This window comes from Euprymna scolopes, chromosome 13 (genome assembly GCF_053919585.1).
Source record: "Euprymna scolopes isolate OS-2025 chromosome 13, ASM5391958v1, whole genome shotgun sequence".
Classification (NCBI taxonomy): Eukaryota; Metazoa; Mollusca; class Cephalopoda; order Sepiida; family Sepiolidae; genus Euprymna; species Euprymna scolopes.
Genome location: NC_136494.1, coordinates 28,327,280 through 28,351,659, shown reverse-complemented (window position 1 = coordinate 28,351,659; position 24,380 = coordinate 28,327,280). Strand labels below are relative to the sequence as shown.

Genomic DNA, 24,380 nt, shown 5'->3' with positions numbered 1-24,380 from the left:
GACATACATACATACATACATTTATATATTGGTAACTAAAAATTTTCGACCCAAACTGCTGAAAAACCTTGCCCTATCTCTGAATACCCTTTATGTAGAATTTCAAATATTTAGACTAGAAATTTTCTGAGTAATTTGGAAGAGACCGCAGAGGTCAATTTTTTTTTAAATTTGACTCCTATTATGACCCCTTAAAATTTATTGTTTTGGGCTCAAATCAAGTTATTAAGTTAGATCCATATCCAAGGAACCTATATCTAAAATTTCAAGTGCGTAGACCCAAAATTGTCGGAGGAGTTTGGTAAAGTTCACAAAGGTCAAATCGTTGAACTTTGACCCCTTAATCGCCAAATTTCTGACCAAAAACTGATCACATCAATTTTCCCAAATCTCAGTACCCTGTATATCAAATTTCAAGTCTGTAGTCTAAAAATTGACAGAGTTATTGCGTAGGGAAATGTACACAGACACACACCGACACGTTCACTTTTATACATACATATGTATATCGCCGGTAGTCGAATGGAAAATAATGAGACAAGCTACCACGTGCAGACATTTAGACGACCCATGTAAATTATGCCTCCATGAAAAATTTGCTATCCTGTACTTTAAAGAACCTCAAAATCTATTAAACTGTAGACGAGAAATAGCAAACAACTGTGTTCACAAAATAAAACTTACTCTAGGATAGCGATACAAAATAGCTTTAAAACTTACAATAACAATAGAAAACAAACAAATAAATAAATTAAACAAACATGAATATACATAAACGATCACACATATATATATATATATATATATGTATATATATGTGCATGTATGTGTGTACACATAGGTATATTTATATATATATATATATATATATATAAAAAAAGGAGGGAAAAGATCTACCTTAAACCACTAACCTAGTTCTAAAACAGATCCTTTGTTTGATAAAATGCATGCCCATTGGCTGATAGGAAGGGGCGCGGTGGATATATATTTTATAAATTACTAACTAGCTCTACCTACGTATTGAGCACTTTTGAAGTAAATACTTAAAGTTTACGCATAAATCTATACTTTCGTATATTAAATTTATGTGAGTAAATTAAGTAGTTATATATATATGTGTGTGTGTATTATTTGTTTTTGAAGTAGTTATATATATATATATATATATATATATATATATATATATATATATGTATATGTATCCTGTGTTTGCTGCTTGTGTTGTTTTTTGTTTGATTTTTATATTTGTGGACTCACGTTCTCCTTTCACCAGTCGCCAGTGTGAGATATGACTACACAGCCATACGATTAAGAAAAACAAATCAATCGCACACAATGTTAGGGTCGCCTTCACTGTCAAGTGGAGGACATGTGATCTCTATACATGTGTATGCGTGTGTTTGAGTTTGTTCCTTATGCACTCCGAAATAGTTGGGTCAATTTTTTTTTTTTTTAATTTCACACAAATGTAATTTGTATCTGGGAGTGTTCTTAGATGGGGTTTGTATCGAGAGGCATCGGATAAGTATTGAAAACTGATAATCGGGAAAATCCGACTAAAGAAGGAACAGTCCAATTTTAACCATTTTCGAACAAAATGGCAGTATTTTGGGCCATAAAGTACTTTCGTTTTTTAATATGACTATTTTAATAGAACTACCGTGAAATCTTTGATGATTTAATGCGTTTTATGCCTGATGAATATTGTTCCTGTTTATTTGCTTCCCCACAAGGGCAGAGTTAGATACACGGTCAGTTTTTAATGTGGGGAAAATCCAGCTCCCCAAAAAGAATACCTCAAAGAACATATTGTCGATTTTATATGTCAGGCCTTTTGGGTTGTGTGATAATCAAGCTTCTCAAATGCACTTGTGATGTTAGGCTGTGTAAGGTGTTAACTTTAGACAAAATTGTTTGTTCCTTCTTTCATCGGATTATTGATTATCGATACTTATCGAAGACATTCCGATGCAAAACCTATCTAAGAACACTGCCAGGCACATAAAGTATCTTTGTGTGAAATTTCATAAAAATCGGTCCAGCTGTTTTCGAGTTCATAGGGAATGAACTCACAAAGTTCCTTTTATATAATAGAGATAGAGATAAAAATGTTTTTTTATTTTAAATAAGTGAAACTAACTTCAAGGTTGAATGGCAAACTTGCAGATCTTTGCTTGAAAAAAATCCTGTACCTCTAGAAATCCATTATCCACCCATGCATGGAGTGTTATTACCACATCTGGGTTGGTGCATCTACCACTAGTCTCTATTAAGACAGGGTTCAAAGAAAGAGTTGTCAAACTAACAGATCCCGCACTAGCAAACAAACTCCAACCTCTGTCCCATCACCGAAATGTTGCATCTCTGTTTTATAAGTATTTTAATGGAATGCGTACTGACGAACTCAAAGCACTTGTACCCTTGTCATAAATACCCTGACTAACCCAACAAAGAGCAAAATCCCACCCCCTTCACTGTAGAGACCCCTAGATGCCATAAAACCTTCTACTGAAATAGTTTCTTCCCTCAAACTGCTAGACTTTGAAATTCCACTCCCAGGTCCCTTCATACAGGATGCATTCTAAAAGTAATGCTTACTATTTTTTCATTCCGCCTGAATGAATCAGACGGAATTGCAAATAACATTGTTATGATGACTAAACTTATACAATCATAACCTGAAAGTTTCATCTCTCTGTTGCAGATATCGATGGTGTGAGATGCTAAGAAATTAACCCGTCAGAAGCAGAGATGCAGCATTGAATTCCTGGCAAACGTGCATAAAGCACAGGGGCTTCCTTGACATACACAAGTTTAAACAATGTGAAGAGACATCTCACTGCTCAACTCCCTACGCAGTATTCCTGGCTATGACCGCCTCTCCTATTCTCCTGGGATCTTTACACACGACTGGTTCTGACCCTTTGTTAGTGGTCACTTCTACCAAAGATAATATCTAGGATCGTCTCTTTTACCTGAAGTCATTTTAACAAAGAGAATATCTCTTGAGTGGTCTGACTCCGGTCAGAGATACTTTCTCTTCCTTTGGCCAAGCATCTAACAAATGCTCACTTGCCATTCACATGCACCAGCAAAGCATGTTGTACTGCACATTTTTACAGATTTTACAAATGTTCGGCAATCAGGTTGAAGATTTTAAAACAACTTTATAGGAAGGGCGTTCTAAACGTAACACTTCCTATTTTTTTTATTCCACCTGAATGAATTAGACGGGATTGCAAATTGTACAGTTATAATGATTGAACTTAATGCATTCATGACTTGAAAGTTTCATCTCTCTGTTGCAGATATTGACGGTGTGACACTAAGAAAACGACCAGCCATGGATGTGCGTCAGAAGCAAAGATGTATCATTGAATCCCCGGAAACTGTACTGAGAATGGTGGTGACTATGTAGAAAAATAAATTCTGGAACACAAAAGGTCGCTCATTCTAATGATACCACTCCTATCTTCATAGCTCTTCAACTTATATTTTAGTTTTAAAAAAATAAATAAATATATAAATAGGCGACTCTACTTTGGAACTACCCTCGTAATAATAAGAACTTTTTCAAACACTATAGGGTGAAATAATAAAAGTGTCACCCTAAAGAAAACAACACTACAGCTTTATTTTAAAACTTTTATTGAAAAAAAATCAATTCAGCTAACTTGATTATATAATAGAGCTGACATTTATTCAATGTAGCCTCAATCATCACTTCAATATGCTCCAGAACTGGGAGCATGCCTTTTCCACAAGCGATGTTCGGCAGATGGAGATGATCAGGTTGGCTTTGGTATTGTTGGGAGGTCATGTTGGTGATGTTATCGATGTATGACCAGGGGAGGAGGGGGGGGGGTAGTGAAAGAAGGGTAAAAAGTCATAGCACTCCTTCTGAAGCCTGGGTCTCTTTGGACCAGTGGGCCAGCGTCGAGTCCTGTTGCCACACCCAGGGTTTGCCAACGGCCACCTAATTGCACCAGGGGATCAGCATACTCTTCAGCACACCTAGGTACACTTTGGTGTTGACTTTCAAGCCGACTTCGAAGGTGTGAGGTGGCATGATGTGGTCCTCACTTGAAACTACACCATAACCATGATTGGGAACTTTGTTTTCATCACTCTGAGCACGTCCTTGTTATTCATGGCAATCTAGCAATGCATTTTGAGGACGCTGACAATGGTCCTGTTGTCATAAATTGGGTAGTTGGAGAGCATGAGTTGTACAGTGGCGCATCTCCTATCTCGCTCATTGAAAATGGGGTCACTTTCAGACATGATAGACATGGGATTTATACACAACGAGCCAACTAGTAGATGGTCTGCAACAAAAAAAAAAGTAGGGGGGGGGGGTCATCAAACAGAAATGGAATCATGTCTTTTTCTAGGGTGACAATTTTATTGTTCCACCCTGTACATGTTGCCCAGAAACTTGGTAAATCATACACCAAGAGGCAACATGTGCTGTCTACAACGTATCATAGCAAGACCACGTAACAAACAAAACGATGTTTCTGAATTTGAGAGAAGGGTTGATTAACATGAATTATTAGGATTGCTCAGATTGGGGGATTTTGAAACTCCATTGAGTATCTATCCTGCCTTGACAAACTTCTAAATCAGCTTCGAAACCTAGAAGGTGATGTCTTTTTTGCATCCCTGTAACCTCTTCCTCACTGAAGAGACGTTGTGAGCCTGTCTCTGCTCTTGTTAAATTGTTATTTTCGTGGCAAGTACTCATCTGAGCTCCAATCTATGATCGCCCACCTTGCCAAACTTTCACAAAAAGCACTTGTCTCGTTACAACCACTGTCAACAATTCTCCCCACACTATCTGTGCATAAATCTAAATGCCAATTCCATGAACAAAGCTTCTTTCCTAAAACTGTCCACCTGCAGAACTGTTTTGCTGGCCTACTTTCCAGCTGACTACGTTTTTGCTGAGCTGTACTCCCTAAATAATCCATTTCCACCACTAACTATTAATATGCTGTTTCAGTAACTACCATACAATCATACCATTATTCTTGATTGTCCTTCAGCCCTTGATAAGTGGTGACAAGATAAGAAAGAGTTAAAAGCATTCCAAGCTATGAATGAATTTGCGCATGCACTAAAGTAATAGAAATATGTTGGAATAGTTGAAATGAACATTTTCCATTTCAATATGCCGACATGTCTGTATGCGTTATTCAGACATCCAAACAAAGATTTTACTTGTTATAAACCATCCTAGGTGTACGATTGTTATTTCCTGTTAATTTTAGTGTTATGTGACCAGTATTTTAAAAGTTTGTCGGTTAAATATTTACACATGTACACAAATACTAATAAAGGATGATCTTTTTTCTTTCAAATCTCACAATATGGCCAATTAGATGAAGTAAAGAACCATGGTAAATGCGTTTAGGACAAAGCAGTCAATCCAGGGATGCTGCCATAACTCGAACATATGGACAAAAGTAGTATTAATATCCTCCAACAAAGAAATACATGTGGGGGGGGGGGGGGGCATTAATGAACAGTATCATTTCGACTTACCAGTACCACCCAAAGCATCCAGGCAAGCAGGGGAACATCCAACATCGCGTTGACTGCAATATGTTGTAAGAGCACATAATATGAACTCCCTGAAAAAAAGGAAAGAAAAAATACATTAGCAACCAAGTAGTTGTACATTTCTTTTTTTTTTCTGAAGATGAGATTTACCTCGAAAATTCAATGGACATAACATCACAATACCTTCCTGGTTAGATATTTTATGTTGGTAAATAAACAACTTATAGCCGTAAATTATTGAAATCTTTCAACACTGTCATGTTTACCTTGTCTCATGGGAGGTGACGGTGATCTAGTGGTTAACGACATGGACTGATGACCTGGGTGTTCTAAGCTCATATACAGTTCGTTCCACAAAACTCTACTACTGACAGTTTTCAAATCTGTCTGCTCCATCATCATCAGCCACTATGAAATAAGAAAAAAATCCACTCTTATCTACGCATTGATCGTTGATATATACATTCACATGCATCTAACAGTCTGACCCATCTATATAACATAATTAAATAAGTAATATAAAAAGTTAAAGAGCAATGTACTAAAACAAATTATAAAAAATGAAGAAAGAAAAGAAAAAAAAAATTAATTCAAGGAATTAATAAATCTCAAGGGAAATAACTCCACTTAACTTGCACCTTCATTTGCTCACGAGTGACATCCCTTATATTTTACTTACAATAAAATAAAAAAATTAAGCATATGCACATTTAATTAGTAATTAAAAATAATTAAATAAATTGGAATTACATCTAAGTGAAACACATAACATAACTATTGTTGGTAAAATATTATAACAATGATTTAATAATATCAAATATAAATACCGAGCATCACTTCAACAAAAAATTATGATTCTGTATGAACCCAACACAACAGGCATCCAATAAGTTCCAGTCAATGTAAGCTCCGACCTTCTTCAGGTGTATCTTGTGGCACTCGGAAATGTTTCTGTTGAACTCGGGAATTTGAATGGAATTTAAAGTAGAAGCCTTTATTTACTTCATGGGGGCAGCATGCTCTTGTTCTGTCAGCCATAACTGGATAGAGGTCCTAAGTAATTCGCAATTGTATTTTTCGGTTGCCCACACTGAGGATTGAACCTTTAACTTTCAGGAGAAAGTCACTTTTTACAATTGATTTTTCCAAGTACTCTAATCACTGCGCCACGGGCACGGATCAGATACACATCGAAAGCTACATCAACTGTAACGTTGTGGAAATCACTTTCAAGATGAAAACAGTAGTTCGCTGAATCCAAACAATAGAAACAACTTATAATCGTAAATTACTGAAATCTTTCAATACCATAATTTATTCTGTTTATCCGGTCTCATATTCAATAGTGTTTTCTACATAACTATATTGTCATAGCCTTCGAACACAAAAAAAAAAAAACAATAGTTATGTACCCATAATTTATATTAAAAAAAAAAGAAAAAAATACTTGCATGCGTTGGTTTTTCTCATAGCTATTAATTTTACTTATTTTTTCTTTATCTTTTTTATATATATTTACTAGCAGGCTGCCTGGCATTGTCCAGTCATAAAATAAGCATTAATATTATATTTTAATTAATGTAGATTTCTTATTAATAGAAATACCATAGTATTGGACATAATGTTAAATCTCTTTAAAAAAAAACAACAGAAACTGAGACACGTGCATGTGAGAGTATCATGTTTTTTCTAAACAAGTCACTTCTTGTAAGTAAAAAAAAAAAAAAATACTCTAGCTGAGATCGAAACCAAAACCTAAAGATAGTGAGTTAAGTATGATAACCATTAGGCCGGCTTGACACAATCTTTAAAAAGTGTTTTCAAACCTATTTATTCTTAACGTTAGAAAGCTGTCATGTTTCACGACCGCGCATGTGCAGTCGTGAAACAGTTGACAAACAGATAAAAATCCAATTTTGACCTCTTAGCTGCCCTTTTTTCCGGATGAAAACGGATTAAAAAGTTTTCCACAGGTCTGAATACCTTAAATATTAAATTTCAAGTCTGTAAATCAAAAGCTCATTGAGTATATAGGTTAAGAAGTGTTCTCTCTCTCTCTCACACTAACTTTTATAGATATATAGATTCGTTTTAATTCAAAACTTTAAAATGAAAATTTTTATATCCTATTTAAAAATTTATTTAATAAAACCAAATCCATTAGAATGAATTCCTTTTTCTTTGTAAAAAAGATTGTAATCTTTCATTTATAGTTAAGGAAAAGTGGAATGTATTACTTTTCTACCCTTTAAATTTAGATACATTTACACTGTCCAATAGACAGTCATTCCTGGCTTTAAAATTCTTAGCTTATCCTCACATGTTAAAAGACTGAAAATTTTGGGAGCTTTTTACATCCAATAATTTTATAGAAATTAAAACATTGCTATAACAAAAAATTGGTCATGGTTTTATAACAATTTAGTTGAATTAATTGTATAGAGTTGTATTATTCAGACTACTGTTCTCATCTTGAGTGTTATTCTCACAATGTTTCAGTCGATGTATCTTGTGGACTCGGAAATCTTTCTATTGAGCTTGGCTGATTTTTAGCCATTATGAAACGAAACCAGAGTTTTCATGAAAATCCTGGCTCAGCCAGTTTCTGCGTTTATGTTAACATGCAAAATATTGTGAAAAAGAAATGAATTCATAAAAAAAAGAAGAAAAAGAAGAAAGAAAAATAGAAAAAAAAAAACAATGAAATAACAGACAGGGAGAAAAACATACCATTAAGAAACTTAGGCCATCTATCTATTTATCTATCTATATATCTATAAAAGTGAACGTGTCTGTCTGTCTGTCTGTGTGCATTTCCCTACGAAATAACTATGTTAATTTTTAGTCTACAGTCTCGAAATTTGATATACAGGCTACTGAGATTTGGGAAAATCTATGTGATCGGTTTTCGGCCGGAAATTTAACTCTTAAGGGGTTAAAGTTCAATGATTTGACCTTTGAGAACTCTACCAAACTCCGAGAATTTGGGGTCTAAACACTTGAAATTTTAGATATAGGTTCCTTGGACATGAATCTAACTTAATAACTCGAATTGAGTCCAAAGCAATAAATGTTAAGGGGGCATAATAGGGGTCAAAGTTAAAAAAAAAAATTGACCTTTTTTTTTTTTTGCTCAACATACACCTCCAAACACCTGGGCAATGCCGGGCACCCATGCTAGTATATATATATATATATAAATCTAAATATCTATAACAGTGAAAGTGTCTGTGTTTGTGTGTGTCTGTCTGCCTGTGTACATTTCCTTCGGAAAATCTTTGTAATCCGTTTTCGGACAGAAATTTGGCTGTTATGGGGAGGTCAAAGTTCAACTCTACCAAACTACTCCGCCAATTTTGGAAATTTTAGATATAGGTTCCTTGAACATGGATTTAACTTAATAACTTGATCTGAGCCAAAAACAAAAATGTTAAAGGGTCATAATAGGGATCAAATTTTTTTAAAATTTGACATTTGCGGTCTCTACCAAATTACTCAGACACTTTCTGGTCTAAACATTTGAAATTTTACATAAAGGCTATTAAAAGATAGGGCAAGCTTTTTAATCGGTTTGGGTCGAAAATTTGAGCTACCAATATATAAATGTTTGTATGTATGTTTGCATGTCTGCCTAAAACTTTCGACAGAGGCGACGGATTTTCACAAAAGCAGTATCGTTTTTTTTTTTGCTCAACATAAACCTCCAAACACCCGGGCAACGCCGGGCTGAAATGCTAGTATATATATATATATATATATATATATATATATATATATATATTAGCGAAAATGTGTGTTTGTGTGTGCATTTTTCTGTATGTCCGCCAAAGGCTTTTTTCGACAGGCTTTTCGGTCGGCTCACTCCTTAAAACTTTTTGTATAATGTCTAAATCATAATATCTACGAGTTATGACCGGGGGTTGCATCTATTTTTAATTTGCCCGACTTTTACACGCTATTTTCAAGATTCTTTTTTCGATCGCCGCGTTTTCGTTACGCTTTTCAGTATAAAAAAAAACGAAAACTGGCTTGCAGCCGCGTCATGTTTCAAGGTCAAACATCACGCGACTTAACTTTCTTGCACCTGTCAATTTCACTTTATAAACATTGACTTAAGACACTTATCACTTCCTCTCCCCTTGTGGCCGAGATGGTTAGGTCTCAGGTTTTTTTCCATTTTGTTTCCATCTCCGCGTCAAGGTAAAATCTCACGTTTTCTTTCACTTTCTTTTCCACCTTCACCTCAAGGCTTCGGGTTCGAGCCTGCCTGCCTACAACCATTCCCCCCCCCCAAACACACACCTACAAACGCCCGGGCAATGCTGCCCCCCCCCACTAATCTTTATTATAAAAAAACAAAGTTTATATTGAACACTTTTGGGTGGTTTACATAACCTACACAGAATATATCGACAATAACAGTCCGTATTCAGTATAATTTGATAACCATTTTTATTAGAATGGGAAATTTTGTAAAACCTTTTTTTTTTTTTTAAATTAAACCTTATTCTGCATTGTTTGGTTTGCGACATTAGGAGCAAAGTGTAGTATCTGTTCTGATACTACACTTCACCTTTTCTGACCGCAATCAGTGGAGAAGAGATCCTACTAGAAGGAAGCAATTTTTTTTATTTTTATTTCTATCCAGGGTGCTCCTTTTTGGGGAGCTGGATTTTCCCCACATTAAAAACCGACTTCGTGTCTAACTCTGCCCTCGTGGGGAGGCAAGTAAATAGGATCAGTAAGATGAATAACTGATACTTATGCAGAATATAGACCACGTTATTATCGACATGTTTCAGCCAGGTTACATAAACCACTGGAAGGCACTGAAACGCTTTAGCCAATGAACTCACAACGGGCGACAATTAAAATAGAACATTTGGTTTATTAAACTTTTCTTTTTACAACATCTTTTGTTTATTAATTTGTTAAGCAAAGGTACAGAATAGTTAACAAAGCACCTCCACTCATGTTAAGAATGGCTTATTATTATTTCAGCGGTCTATAAACTGCACAAGTAGTTTGGGGTTTTTTTCCATTAAAATTAATATATACTATACTATATACTATAACTGTTTTTTATTATAATATATCTTTTCTTTAATTTTTAATTGTTTGCTCAAGTTTCAAACATTGACATTTTTTGTAAAAAAAAAAAAAAAAAAAAAAAAAAAAAATTCATTATAATTACGACCCCTATTCTGTATAAGTATCAACATTTGATAATCATTTTTATTAAAACAGCAAATAAATTTTAGAAAGCGGAATAAAAAGTGGACCCAGGGTTTACTTCCAGCAACCTTGTAATTATCGCTTCATTTATTTTTGTCCTTTAGTTCTTACATTTCATAAACAATGTTTCTGACAAAGAGGGAAAAATTGCTGTTTTTTGTGTCAGAATTAGGAGAGTAGAAAGTGGACATTTGGTTTATTTTGAGCCGCCTCACAACTCTCACTTCACTTATTTTCTCCTTCCCATGAGTGTTGTTTCTGACAAAGGGGGAAGAATTGCGATTTTCAGGATTGGAATCCATCCATTTAACATTAATCATTGGCTAGTTTTTGGTACTATTTTAAGTAGTATTTTTTCTAGTTCCTTACATCAAATGGCTTCATACCTTGCCTAGAGAGATTTTCATTTAAATATTGTACTTGCTTATATTTTAAATTGAAATACGTATGAAATATATTTGAAAGCCGAATTACAACACAATATAAATAAGTATTTACTTGTTTAAAATTAATATATTTCGGAGTTATATTCCTTCGTCAGAATTTTATACATTTTCTTTTTTTTTTCTTCACCATGATGTTAAATTAAAGAAAAAAAAAGTTAATGAAGCATCCACATGCTGTTATCTGTGGTGTTGTTTTTGAAATATCAGAATCGCTTCCTTTTCTTTTTGTGAAGGTTCCTGGCTAAAAAGACCCAAGGGTTCTTAATTTGGCAACGCAATTTGAAATTCAGGGTAGTGTTTTCCGTGTAAGAAGTGTTGATTGAATTTGAATTTTAAACGGAAATACGTATGAAATATGTTTGAAAGCTAAATTACAATGCAATATTATGAAATAAGTATTTACTTGTTCAACTTAACATCATGGCGAGAAAAAAAGAGGAAAAAATATAAAATTCTGACAAAGGAGTATAATATAAGTATCCAAACTATGTAGACCATTGCTGTCAATAGGAGAATCAAAATCAGTCTCATAAACAGCAAGAATGTGATATTGTCATAAGAGAAAGGACATCAGGAAAGTTTGACCTGAGACTTCTGATTGGGAAAAAATTTTAAAAACCAAAAGAGGAATGGGTTAATGACATGTTAGAACACGTTTGTAAAAAAAAAAAAAAAAAAAAATGCTGCAAAGCAGTCTAAATTCAGGGTAGTGTTTTCCGTGTTAGAAGCATTGATTGAATTAGAATTTTAAATTGAAACACGTACGAAATGTTTGAAAGCTGAATTACGACGCAATATTATGGAATAAGTATTTACTTGTTCAACTTAACATTATAGAAAAAAAAAAAAAAAAAATAGAAAATTCTGACAAAGGAGTATAACTCCGAAATATTAATTTTAAACAAGTAAATACTTGTTTATTTTATAATTGCATTGTACACCATCCTGTACTTGTTTACATTTTAGCAGAGAATACGATAAGAAATAGCAAGGTACTTGTTGTGTGGATCTGTAGAATGCATGATAAAATAAGTCTGTACTCCTATAAATGTTTTTTGGTGTGTATTGATATTCATATTAAAAACCCTTTTTCTATTCATTTTAAAAGAAAATACAACTTTGTTATATATGGGTCATAGAATTGCATTCATCTGCAAAAGATCTAGCTAATTTGCATATTTTTTTAAACATTAGTTTTAATTCCCTTTTAGTTTTTTCGGTTTTCTTATGGGATGATCATCTTTTGATGCCTCTGTTCAGTCTCGAAAGACAATGGATACCCCCTGTAGGAACTGCGTAATTGTGAGGCAAAGGTTGCACAATCACCAACCACACCTCTCCTGAATCAGCACTGTTTTAGTCCAGTGGCAAGAAGAAGTCCAGGACAACTGAAAACAATGCAGAGATAAGCGGAGAGCACATGCAACACCTGGAAGTCCCAATTGGTCACCCATATAGTACTGGCCAGGCTCATTGTTGCTTAACTTTGGTTATCTGATGGGAACCAGTATGTTAAACGTGATTATGCTGTATATGATCATCTTTAGTTAACAATTATTCATGCAGATATTCTACATAATTTATACTTGCGTAATATTTGAGTAAAAAAGGTTATGGTAAACACAACCCCTTTTTCTATATATATTTATGTATGTGTATATATATATTTTTATGTATATGTATATATATATTTGTTTCAATGATTTTGCCTACATCATAACGAGGAAAAAAAGAAACAAATATAAAGTTCTGACAAAAGAGTATAACTCCGAAATATATTAATTTTAAACAAGTAAATACTCGTTTATTTTATAATTGCGTTGTACACTATCCTGTACTTGTTTACATTTTAGCAGAGAATATTTCCATATAAAACAATAAACAACATTAATTAACGAATGTGCGGATCCACAAGAATTAAAACCTATAAAATAAATCGCTAGAAATTGTGCCAGCGTTGTTTATATAATAGTTATAAATAAACATTAAAATTTTCTTAATTTTGATATAAATTTATGGGGATACATTCCAAAAGTAATGCTTCCTATTTTATTCTTTTATTTTGACGGAATGGATCAGAGAGCATTGCAAATTCATGACTGGGTGATTTTTCAGTTTCATTTATATACCGGCAACCACACCAAGTTTTTGTTTTGTTTTTCTCAGTATAATACTAATATTATCAAACAGCTCTCCCTCTCCTCCCCAAAAAGCATTCAGAATTTTATAACAATTGGCGCCGTAGTGATCAGGCTTCTGATTGGGCTACCATGTTATTTACATCCATCGTAAGTAGAGTGTGTGTGTGTGTATATATATATATATATATAGTTTAGTAGAAATGGTAATTAATAAAAACTGAAGAAAGTGCTCAATACTGTTGTAGAGCAAATATGCGTTTTATTTTTTTTGTTACCGTATCTTTCTGTTAAGTTACATTATTGTTTCAGCTACCCGGCCGTTTTTTTTTTTTGGCCGTCTGTAGCTTCCTCAGACTTTTACAGAAATGTTCAGTAACAAACATTTCTATAAAAGTCTGAGGAAGCTACAGACAGCCAAATAAACGGCCGGGTAGCTGAAACAATAATGTAACTTAACAGAAAGATACGGGTAAAAAAAAAAAAAATAAAATAAAACGTATATATATATATATATATGTATGATAATTGCTGCATCTTTCCAGATAATCGCCGTCACATTGAGTTCTCCCCATTTCGTCGTTCATACCATTTTAAATGACTCTGCACTCCCACCGCAGATTTGCACATCTTGAAGCAGATGTGGCATACAAATTGAGCAATTTCCACTCAGTTGGCTTCCTCTGAACAATCATATGTCTTCTCAAACCAACAGTAGACCTGCAAACTTTGCTGCATATTAAACAGACCATGTGGTTCAGACTAATAGGTACAAAGTTGACCTGAACAAGAGTTTTGTGTGACTTAAGGTGGTTGATGTAGCTAGCTTTTGACAGAAGGACTCGTTCACAAGTGTTGCATTTCCAGCTCTGTGTGTCATGGTTAAGACCATCAATTAAACCTTTGCAAAACACTTGTTTCAGATTGCTGTGGGTGTGCTTTCTTTTCTCTAGAGCATCACAACTTTCACATATAAGCTTTCGCCACTTCGGCCTTGGCAGAGTAAGTTTTTCCCACATGTCGATGTTGATTTGCAGGAATTTCAAATATATAGCTTAGAAGAAAAGAGTGAGCTCAATTCTATAAGAGGAGGCTTACATAGAACAATAGGAATGGGAAATGAATCCCACGCTAGGCGCCGCATCCCCACTATGTTACCTACCATCTTCTCTACTCTTCTGATGAGAAGCATTAGGCTTCGAAATGCCTTGACATAAAGAGTCCCTTCTATCCCCTAACTAATTGTCTGTATTCCCTTATTGAATAAATGAACCAATCTATAGTTTTTGTGACTTCATTTCCCATTACTATTGTTCTCCTACATATATATATGTATATGTGTGTGTGTGTGTGTGTGTGTGTGTGTGTGTGTGTGCGTGCGTGTATACACGCACACACACACACACACTAGTCAGGAGATCCAACATTGTCCGGGATTGAATGAGAATCAACGAATGTTTCACAATTCCAACACTTCTAATGTTTTCGAAATCAGTGAAATCACCTATATTTAATCAAATCGATTAATTGCCTGCTCTATTTGGGGACCCACTGCAGTGCACTGGGAGAAAGCTTCACATGCCCATCCACAGTGACTTAGTCCTTACTACATTGTAGTCTACATTGCACTGTAGAGAACCTATTGTTGATTTTATGAGATCATTTTTATATAATGGCTTGAATTGAAGTTTAAAATACTTAAGTCAAGTATCACGGTTCAATTGTGTTCTAAACAGAAACATTCATTTCAAACACATCCATGTCTTATCAAAAGAACCATCTGATGATTTTTATATGCCAAACCATTCTGCTTGTGCGGAGATAAAACTTTAAATGCATTTGTGATGTTAGGCTGTATAAGAGGGTTAACTTTGGTCAAAATCGTACTATTCTTTTTTTAATCAGATTTTTCGATTATCGATACTTATTAGAGGCATCCTGATACAAAACCTATCTAAGAACACTCTCAGACACATAAAGTGCATTTGCGTTAAATTTAAAAAAAAATTGGCACAGCTATTTCGGAATGCATAGGGAAGAACTCACATGTACACACAAAGTGTCTTTTATATATAAGCAGAGATAATTATCCACAGACATTTACGATTTGTTTAATTATCCACAGATATTTTTGACTCATCAGTGTGGCTGAATCTAGCAGGATTTGAAAGCAGGACCCTGGAATCTGAGGCCTGAAACTACCTCTCAGCTACTTCCTGTAAATGCTGAAATGTACCACATTCTTTTATAGATGTAATTTGTTTATTTAGTGCTTATGTATTTTTGGTACCATGCTAAAATAATAACTTTATTTCGAAAGCCATTCTTAACATGAGGAGGGTGTTTTGTAACTACTCTGTGCTTCCACCTTACAGTTTAATAATAAAAAAAAAAAGATATTGTAAAACTTGAATTTAATCTGAAAAAAAAAAAACTATTTAAAAATAGCACGGTTACAAAAATACATTGCACCGTTTATTTTGTTTGTGATACTTTTAGCCAAATTCAATTATTTATATGAAAGAGAATTTTTACCTGAATGCTAGTTGAGTATAATTTTCCTTTCACTAAGGTGATGCTCCTAGATGGGGAGCAACATATACTTCCCAGTTATTTACATCCATCTCAAGTTACATATCATCCATGGACATGCGTTTCACCAATTAGGACTCATCAGCGTGGCTGAACCTAGCAAGATACAAAACTAGCTCACCAGAATCTAAAGTTCTACCATTGAGCTCTTTCCTGCTAGTGTTAAAATGCACAGCATTCTTTTATTCGCTTTTGTGATAAGGATTAATATGCATGTGACACAATGAATAAGAACCCTTTGCTGGGGATCTCTTGAGCACCCCATATGTAAAAGCTTTCTACCATATTTTTCTTGTACTCGTGGGGAGAAAAGTAAAATCCAGTCTGTGCTGTTTTTATGGGCAATGGCAGGAGCAGATGAAAACCAGGGAGGAGAATGTTGTTTGGTTTGAAACTTACAAAGAGGAATGAAAGCGTCAATTCCAACAAGAAACCGGTCAGTAACCTTCTTAGCAGCAGCATTCAGGGACATACCAAAAGGAACATCACATAGGAAGCTGCGAAAACCCATCCCAATCAGCCCTCCTGTAGCTAAACAACTTCCTATGAAAAGAAACAATCTACAGAAAACTTCACAGAGAAATCAACCTCACCATCAACAGCATGATTAGAACATAAAGGACGGAGAATAGGAAATAGAATCCCAGCTAAGAACAAAAGTGAGAAAAACATCAATTAAGGATCGTTGGTGTTTAGTTCTCCCCCACTGCAAGAACTGCAACACCAGGGTCAGAAAGTGGGTTCGAGAAGTTAGCGCCCAGAAGAAGGGGCACTCTGACCTGCAAAAAGTGCCCGGGCAGCCTCATCGCCATTCCCTGGTAAGGGCACCTGAGGCGATTAGCAATAAGTTAACCCCTTCTCAAAGAGAGAAGGTAAAGCCTGGGAGGGTGGACCTCCTAGAACTGCACAGAACTAAAATCCCACCGTAAAATCACGAGGGACCAGATCATTACAGGAATGGTCTAATCTCTGTTGTTTTTGGGGGCCCGAAGATAAATATCGCTAACCGTGGAAACAAGGATGGTTAATGATGATCTATATATTGATACGATAGCGTGTTTGTTATTTTCTGTGTCACGCTTACATCCAGGTCGTTTAATTGTTATGTACTTCTATTTCTTGTCATAAATAATTTTATCAAGAATTCTTCATAAGTTTTGGTTTCGGTTATGGCTGAAGGAACTAAAGTTTATATATATATATATATATATATATATATTTCGTAAATTTTTATTTCGGTTTCAATTTAAGCTAATGCATCCAAGTCATATGGATATATTTTTTTTATTTTTGAAATCGCAATTTTATAATATATAAAAATCGATAGAACATTAACTCTATAATAATATATACGAAATCTGCAAGAATTAAAATATCATATTTAAGCGTACTTTACGACCGGGCTTTGTCGGGCGTTTGTGCTAGCTTAGATAAATACTTTTGCAGTTTAAAAAAAAAAGCTACAATAATATCAGAGCGTCTCCATTTACACTGAACATCTACAGAATGCTAACATCAATATATTCATATGAAGGAGTCCCCTGTGGAATTTCCACAGGTCTGGCTAGCCTATCCTACCTTGACAGAGTACAAAATAGACTTTGTGGCTTAGTTGGGGATGCCCTTTTCTCTTCCCTGCAACCTCTCTCCCACAGAAGAGACGTTGTGAGCCTGTCTTTGTTTTATCGTTACTTCCATGGCAAGTGCTCGTCTGAGCTCCAATCTCTGGTCCCCCCCCTCGCCAATCTTTCACAATAAACACCCGTCTAGCTGAAACCACTGTCAATAATTTTCCCCACTCTTTATCTGTGCCAAAATCAAAACATAGATTCCATGACTAAAACTTTTTTCTTAGAAGTGCACGCCTGTGGAACTCTCTTCCGTTTGCCTGTTTCCCACTTGACTATACCTTGGATGTCTTCAAGTCCAATATAAACAAATTCTTAAACCGCCCCCTTAAGTAAGACACTTTATCAAATCTCCATTACTAACGATTACTACAATACTATCCCATTGATTACTGTACACGCAATAACCCTTATCCCCGAGTGGCTTCTGGGCCTTAATAAGTGGTGACTACCATGTAAAAAAAATCAGGAAAACGTGTAAGGAAAGTGATAATTTGGGAAAAGTCAGGAGACAGAGAAATATTAATACAAATTTCACCAAGAAGATTTGTGCAATATTTGTAAAGATTTGAGTCGGGGGGGGGGGGGATCAATCAGAATGATAAACACTGAAATCACCAAAAAACAAAAGATGGATGAAGTCGTAATGCATCATCAATATTGTTGGATACAGCATCAACAACAGAGCAATCACTATCAGAAGGGGAACGGTATAAAAAGATAAAGTAGAAAGAGATTCTTGTGAAGAAAAATAGCAAGACTATCCAAATGGTCAAGAGGCAAATAACTATCCACTTTTTTTTTTTTTTTTTTTTACATAGGAGTCACCACTTATCAAGGGCCGGAGGCCACTCGAGGATAAAGGTTAATGAGTGTACAGTAGTCAATGGGACAATATTATAGTAATCGTTAGTAGTGGAAATTTGGTAAATTGGATTACTGAAGTGGACAGCTCAATAAGAATTTGTTTACGTTGGACTTGAAGATGACCAAATTTTAGTCAGCTGGAAAGCAGGCAAACAGAAGAGAGTTCCACAGGTGTGCAGTTCTAAGAAAGAAGCTTTGTTCATGGAATCTACGTTTAGGTTTAGGCATAGATAAAGAGTGGGGGGAAATTATTGATAGTGGTTTCAGCTAGACGAGTGTTTTTCGTGAAAGTTTGGCGATGGAGAACCATAGATTGGAGCTCAGACGAGCACTTGCCATGAAAATAACGATAAAGCAGAGGCAGGCTCAGTGTCTCTTCTGTGGGAAAGAGGTTGCAGGGAAGAGAAAAGGTCATCCCTCACTAAGCTATGAAGTCTATTTTGAACTCCGTCAAGGCAGGATAAAGTCTTTCTAGCAGCTCCTGTCCAGATGTGGCAACAGTACTCCACCCTTGGACGGACCTGGCTCTTATATAGCTAGAGAATTGCATCAGCAGTGATATATCTACTCGAGCGTTAGAATGATCCCACCATTTTTCCAGCAACCTTGGCAACGGATTTGATGTATGTGTTCCATTTCAGATCAGGAGTAAAGCCCAGAAGCTCCTATTTACAATGCCTCCCCACAGGACAGATTTAGACACCAGGGTCGTTTTTTAATGTGGAGAAAAGGAACAAAAATTAAAATTGTCTCAGTCGTGAAGGATTTCTCGTCCACTGACAGAACAAGAAATTGAAGTGCATCATCTGAAGAACAGATACTAAACTTTGATCTTGTGCCGAAGGCCAAAAGCTTGTCAAAACATGGAGCCTCCCTCAGACGAGAGCCATCCAAACTATGTAGACCATTTGCTGTCAATAGGAGAATCTAAATCAGTCTTATAAAGAGCAAGAATGTGATATTTGCGCAAGAATTCTGATTGGGAAAAAATTTTAAAAACCAAAAGAGAAATGGGTTAATGACATGCTAGAACAAGTTTGTAAAAAAAAAAAAAATGTTGCAAAGCAGTTTAAATATTAAAGGCATCAAACAGAGCAGTAAATAGGAGACAGGTCAGTCCGAGGAGTAGTTGGAAAGTTAACCTTTAACTCCCCAATCGCTAGGCTTAAAATCAATTATGTCACCCACATACTATCTTCATCTACTCACTTTCCCTCGCATGTAATAAAGCAGAGTTTTAAGAACCAGCACAATGTCTCCAAGTATTAAAAATTTGAACAGTTGAGATTGGGAAGATAAATGAACTATTGTTTTGGTGTCCCAAATAAATTGTTGTTTTATAAGTATGTACATTAACAAAAAAAAAAAAAAAAAAAAAAAAAAAGAAATATAGACTGGATGAAAAGAGCGTAACTTAATACTCTCAATTAGGAGATAAAGAAGAAAGATTGCCGGTGCTACAGAAACATCTACCTTCTTGGTTTCGTTCAGAGGAAGGTAGGTGGCTGAATAAGAAAATGTGATTCCTCACTATTCGAAAATAAAAAATAAAAAAATAGAAAAGAAAAATAAAACAAAAAGAGAAAAATAGAAACGGAAAAAGCAGAAACCAAAAAACAGAAACAATAAAATGGAAACAAAAAAAAACAGAAACAAAAAAAACAGAAAAAAAAACAGAAATAAAAAAAAAAAAAAACAGAAACAAAAAAAAAACAGAAACAAAAAACAGAAACAAAAAAAACAGAAACAAAAAACAAAAAACAGAAATAAACAAAAAAAGAAACAAACAAAAAAAGAAACAAACAAAAAAAGAAACAAACAAAAAAAGAAACAAACAAAAAAAGAAACAAACAAAAAAACAGAAACAAAAAAAAGCAGAAACAAAAAAAAAGCAGAAACAAAAAAAAAGCAGAAACAAAAAACAGAAACAATAAAGAAAGCGATGAAAAAAGGACAAACAGAAGAAAAAAAAGAAAGAGGGAATTCTGTTTAAGATACATATATTCAATCTGCAGGTTTAGATGAAACCGCCATTTTCAAACTTTAGGTTGACATTAAGAATACTTTCTTTTTTTTTTTTTTCAAACTTTGCACGACAAATCCACTAGTTATTTCAAATTTTAGCATAAAACTATGAAACATTAGTCTAACAAAACCGAGTACTGATTAGCCATGGCAGAAGTTCCCTGAACTTATTATATTTTTTTATTCACTCCTAATTTTTGCAATCAAACACACTAGCACCAGCTCCACCTTATGCTCCAATGATCTTTAACGTGGGAGAATCCAGTTCCCTAAAAAGGGGTACTTTCGATTAGGATAAAAGTAAAAGTGTTTTTTAGAACTTTAGTGTACCCGCCCCTCCCCCCACACACACATACACATAAACTAACAACAAAAGCAAATATGTAACTGATCCAATATTTCTACATTAGAAGATACTGCAAAATAAAAAAATAAGAAATAATTTTTTTTTTCTAAACAAAATTTGATGCTGAAGATGTTGATTAAATGAAAGCAATATGAATCAAATATTTCGGTCAATTCAGGCCTCCATCAGAGAGTTAAAGACTGTGTTTTTGTTTCTTTTAATCAATAAAGAAAAAAAGAAAAATATGCAATGTCTATAATTCACTGATGAAGGCCAGAGTTGGCTGAAATATTTGATTTAAATTGTTTTATTTATTAAAAAAAAAGAAAATATATAAATGTTTTGGCATCGAATTTGGCTTCAAAATAATTTCTTATATTAAAATACTAGCCTGGGTGCCCGGCATTGCTAGAGTGTTTGGAGATGTGTGTTGAGCAAAAAAAAAAAAAAAAAAGTGGTAGTAGGTAGGCAGGCTCGAACCCGTACAGCGAAGAAGGAAAAGAACGAGATAAAAATATTTGACGTCTTTGCTGTTGCATCCATCGCTGAAGTGGCGAAGGTTTGAATTGAAGCTAGTAAATCGAAAAGAGTGGATGACTTTCGAAAATATCGGTGAAAAAAGCAACCCCCCTTGTGCATAGTTGAGGGTGAAAGAATTAATGTTTTTGGCCAATTTTTCGATATTTGGCGTCCGAAGGATCAAGCTTCAAAACGATACCAGTTTCATCAAAATCCGTCCGTCACCTCTGTCAAAAGTTTTTGCAAGACATGCAAATATACACTTAAACAGACAGGTGAGAGACTAGCTTGGGTGCCCGGTAAGAAAAAAAAAAAAAAAAAAAATTGTAGTAGGTAAGCAGGCTCGAACCTGTACTGCGAAGGAGGAAAAGAACGTGAGAAAAAAAAAAAAATGTGACATCTTTGCTGTTGTGCCCATCACCAAACCGAAAGTGACATAGGTTTAAATTAAGGCTAGTCAATCGAAAAGAGGGAATAACTTTTGAAAATATTGGCGAAAAAAGCGACCCTCCTTGTAGAAAAGTGCCCAGCTGAGGGTGAAGGAATTTATGTTTTAAGCTAATTTTTCAATATTTGTCGTCCGAACGGTCAAGCTTCAAAATGATACCATTCTCGTGAAAAACAGTCGCCTCTGTCGAAAGTTTTAGACAGACAGACATACATACATACATTTAGACAGACAGGTGAGATTTATAGTCTAGCAGGGGTACCCGGCATTGCCCGGGTGTTTAGAGGCGTAAAAAGAAAAAAAAAAAAGAGTTCTGGGGGGTAGGTAGGCTCAATCCCAAACCCTTGAGGTCAATAATAATAACTTACCGCCATGCTACGCGGGCAGAGAACTGATAATGGGTGAAATAAAACGGTTAAGAAGTTAAGTGACAGGTGCATAAATTTAATGAGGTCAAACATCACACTATAGTAGGGGAATGACATGCACTTCACTTTGACTGCAAGCCAGTTTCTGCTTATATTGTTTGTTTCCCGGCCAAGATGTTGAGGAAACCCAGCTCCCCATAAAAAGGAGAGTGTCTAAATGAATAGCAATTGTCTGATATAAGGGGTTTTCCCCACATTGATCAAACCTCGTTGTTTTTCTGGACGTCCCGAGCACAAGTGAGGCTCATTTTGCTACGGGTTTAGTTTCGCTTATATATAGACAAGCCAAATAAACACGCCAAGACTAACAAATACTGCAAAAATAGCGTGTAAAAGTCGCCCAAATAAAACATACACATGACCCCCTTTCGTAAATCATAGATATTATAATCTAAGTAGCATATAAAAGGTTCTAAGAAAGAGTAACCGGCTCGAGCTCATCGCCCCCCCCCCCTCCAAAAACCTTTGCCGGACATACACAAAAAATGCACACACACACTGACACACATTTTGCCTTTTATATATACAGATAGCAATTCGGAATCTTAACTTATTGGTCGAAGGGAGGCAAATCTAGTTTACTAAGGTAATTTAAAATTTTTAAAAGAAATCATTTTTTCTTATTACTCAAATGTTTTCAGAAAAATTACAACATCGCATTTTACTTTTAATTATTAATGTTATATAAATTTGTTACATTGAATAAAAGTAGTTGAAAAAAATCATTTTTTAACAATTCTTTAGTAACATAGATTTACCTCCCTTAGACAAGAAGTTAAAATTCCCAATTGCCAAAAAAAAAAAATACATATATATATATATATATTTCAAATTTTAGCATACCTAAACAAGAAAGTAAAATGTAATATCAAACATTATAACAAATAAAAATGCTATATCAAACTTCTATAAACAAACTTACAGAAATGGGGAAAAAAAAAAAAACGAAAAAAAAAAAAAAAAAGAAAAATATTTAGCAACAGTTTACACATACGAGGTGCCTTCAATAAGTTTCCACTTTTTACATATGGGCACTTTTATTGATAGTACACACATGAAACTCCAATCCTCTTCGAAGTAATCATTTTTCAATCAAATCCATTGATTGCCCGCTATAGTCGCCACCTCTCCCCCAATGACTTTGTCCATAATACATTGTAGTCAACATTGCACTGTAGAGAACCTACAATTGATTTTTATAAAACTATTTTTATATAATGGCTTGAATTACAGATTAAAAAACCGAAAAGTTAAGTATTATCATTCAACTGTACTCTAAACAGAAACATTCATTTCAAATGCATCGGGTCATAAAGAACCTACTGTTAATTTTATGTGCCCTCTTGGTTGTGCAGTGATAAAACTTCTAAAATACATTTGTGATGTTAGAATTTGATCAAAATCAAACTTTTGTCTTTAATGAGATTTTTTCGATTATCGATACTTATACAAAATCGAAGAACATTCCCAGACACATAAAGTACATTTGTGTAAAATTTCAAAAAATTGGACCAGCCATTTCAGAGTCCATAGGGAACAAACTCACACACATACAAAGTGCTTTTTATATATAAGTAGAGATTCTATAATATCAGCTTATTTCTAATATGACAGCATGTTCAATAAGGATGGGAATGGAAACTAGGTCCCATGAAAGATAATGTCTTTTAAAGAGTTATATAAAAATAATTTAGGCACAAGTGCAGTTTAGCATATGTAGAGAAATTAGTGAAGCTTTAGTAAAGTTTTCAAATAATGCTAAATTTATTTCGAAAGTTAAAAAAAAAAGAAAATTGTTTAAAAAAAAGAAAATTGTTTAAAAAAAAGAAAAAGAAAATTGTTTAAAAAAAAAAAAGAAAATTGTTTAAAAAAAAGAAAAAGAAAATTGTTTAAAAAAAAAAATTGTTTAAAAAAAAAAAATTGTTTAAAAAAAAAAAATTGTTTAAAGTAAAAAAAAAAAAGAAAAATTCATTTAAAAAAAAAGAAAAGAAAACTCTTTTAAATAATGAGTTTTAATTTCCAAAGTTTAAAGAAACTACATTTTCAGAAAAATATAAATCCTATCTTGTGAAATATTAACCGTTTTATATTCAATTCAGAATCTAATTTCTTATTCTTTAAGAAAACATATTTTTACATAATG

At 34.3% G+C, this 24,380-nt stretch overlaps 1 protein-coding gene across 1 annotated transcript in view; it reads right to left on the bottom strand.

Moving 5' to 3' along the window:
* LOC145291960 (tRNA (guanine(27)-N(2))-dimethyltransferase-like) overlaps nt 1-24,380 on the bottom strand; it is a 91,702-nt gene that overhangs the window by 33,023 nt on the left and 34,299 nt on the right. The window contains exon 2 of the mRNA XM_080137895.1: nt 5,548-5,636. Within this exon, the coding sequence (XP_079994021.1) occupies nt 5,548-5,636 (89 nt within the window). The remainder of the gene's footprint in view (nt 1-5,547; nt 5,637-24,380) is intronic.